Raw genomic sequence first — 2,212 nt, forward strand, 5'->3', positions numbered from 1 at the left:
CGCCCGCCGGGGGGGGGGGGACCCCGACCCCTGCCGGCCTTCGAGTTCCCTCCTGGCTGAACGGGCGGTTGTGGAGGGAGCCGTTACGTTTCCTTCTTGTGGAGATGCGGAGGCCTGTGCATCTGCAGAAGTTGTAGCAATTTTGCATTACTTAAAAACCTTTTAATTTTGCCTAAACTTGTGGCTGAACAAGTGCTAGGAATATTTCTGAAATAATATGTGTGAAACGGCTATGAGCTCGAACATGCGTATAGGCTAGGAAAACACGCGTGCTTTAGGTTGTACTGAGGTAAATACCATCCTGTGGAGTTTTGTTAAGTAGAATGGGATGACCAAAAAAAAAACCCCCAAAAAACAAACAAATGCAAACAGCTGAGGGCTAAGGGCAGGAAGATTTGTAGTGGCAGTGTAATCTCATCTGCTATGTAAAATAGTCTTATGGCTTATCTGAAATAATCAGGTACTCTTTAAGCAGGAATCTCAATAAATACAATTTGTTAAGTGTCTGAACACCACAATTGTGGCCACACGGTATTTTGTTCACTTTCAGAATAAATAATACTTACATTGTAGTTTTCATCTTCATATGCTTAGCTTTGGCTGCTGGTTTCTTTTACACTGTTGGCTAAAATAAATAACTCCTTACTAGCTGCGTGTGTTTCATAAATTGTTACACAGAATGTTGTGAGATGGGTTTGACTAGTTTGACTATCTTGGATCTTGCATCCTAAAGTATGTTTCCAGCCCTTCAGTTTTTCTGGTGTCTCCTTTCTGGGTCCTTCCTTTCAACATCTGTCACAAATCTTGGATCACCAGAACAGTGTTGTGTTCTAGGGCTATTACTGCGATTACTCTACTATTTGTGTTTAGGCATCCAAAGATAGCCTTATTTCTTCCCAGTGCAGTATAGCATGAGGAGTTCTTGTTCAGTTTGCCACTGAGTAATTTCCAGCTTTCTTATGTCCCAGAAACATCTGTCCTATAAACATTGTTGACTCTTCTGTTCTTACTGACATGATCTCCTACATGGTCAAATATGAGGAAATATAATTTGACATAACTGCTTTCAGAGTGGTAGTATAATTTAATGTGACATAGGCTTATATAGGAAGTTTATATCACATTAAATTTTATATATATATATATACACACACACATGCGCACACATGTGCACACACTTGCCTGTTCCTTAGCAAGGAGTGAGTGTAATTGTCTGCATAGTCATATTCCAGGCATCTTTCAAAAATTTTTTTGTTTGCCTTGTAGATCAGGACACATGGCTGCTAAGAAACTAAGAAGAGCAAGGTTATCTCAGGAGCTGTGTGAAAGACTGGGTCGCCATCAGATCACTACCTGTCAGGTGAAAGGGTTTAATTTTTGTTTGTGAGGGGTGTTTTTTGGGTGTTGGGGTTTGGTGTTTTTTTTTTTGTTTTGTTTTGTTTTTGAGGGGTGGGTGTGTGTATGTTTCAATGCCTGTAGTGTTTACTTTTTTGTAGTGTAATTTACAGCGAGCTTTACTTTCTATAAAGTAGGGGGCATTTCAGGCTCCATCTGGCCTGCTGCCTTGTAAAAATATAACTTTAAAAGGATAAATGCCTAACTAAAACATTTAAACTTGTATGTACTTACTACCTTTGCTTCTAAAGAACTTGAAGATGCTTTATTTTAGCAGGGGTGTGCAGCTACTACTTGTATGGAGTAAGACATCTATTTCTGAACACTTCACAAAAATACATATGCTACATAGTCTAGTGTATGAATGTGCTGTGTTGTTACACTATTAGTTATGGGTTAATTCAGCAGTACAATCTGAATTTGTTCTTATGAATGCTTTCCTAAAGATAGCCAAGAGGCCCTATATATTTCAGTAGTATGCATCATAAATACAGGGTCTAGCCCTAGCCCTAGGACTACAATTTAGAAGACATGATGTATTTTGCATGTTTTTTGGGTAGATAGACTTTTATGGGCAAAAAGGTGTTATCTTGTTGTGATTCCATCACACAGTTCTTGAATGTTTGGTCATTTGACTCTGTCCTTTAGAATCACAGAATCGTAAGGGTTGGAAGGGACCTCAGGAGATCATCTAGTCCAACCCCCCTGCTAAAGCAGGCTCACCTAGAGCATGCTACACAGGACTTCATCCAGGCGGGCTTTGAATATCTCCAGAGAAGGAGACTCCACAACCTCCCTGGGCAGCCTGTTCCAGTGC

At 40.1% G+C, this 2,212-nt stretch overlaps 1 protein-coding gene across 1 annotated transcript in view; it reads left to right on the forward strand.

The window, feature by feature from the left end:
• The first annotated feature begins 1,276 nt into the window (after positions 1 to 1,276).
• Positions 1,277 to 2,212, forward strand: part of RAD51B (RAD51 paralog B) — a 404,049-nt gene continuing 403,113 nt past the window's right edge. Inside the window, exon 1 of the mRNA XM_009634146.2 lies at positions 1,277 to 1,360. Coding sequence (XP_009632441.1) covers positions 1,277 to 1,360 — 84 coding nt within the window. The remainder of the gene's footprint in view (positions 1,361 to 2,212) is intronic.

The sequence above is a fragment of the Egretta garzetta genome, unplaced genomic scaffold (genome assembly GCF_000687185.1).
Source record: "Egretta garzetta isolate BGI_Z169 unplaced genomic scaffold, ASM68718v1 scaffold2, whole genome shotgun sequence".
Taxonomy (NCBI): Eukaryota; Metazoa; Chordata; class Aves; order Pelecaniformes; family Ardeidae; genus Egretta; species Egretta garzetta.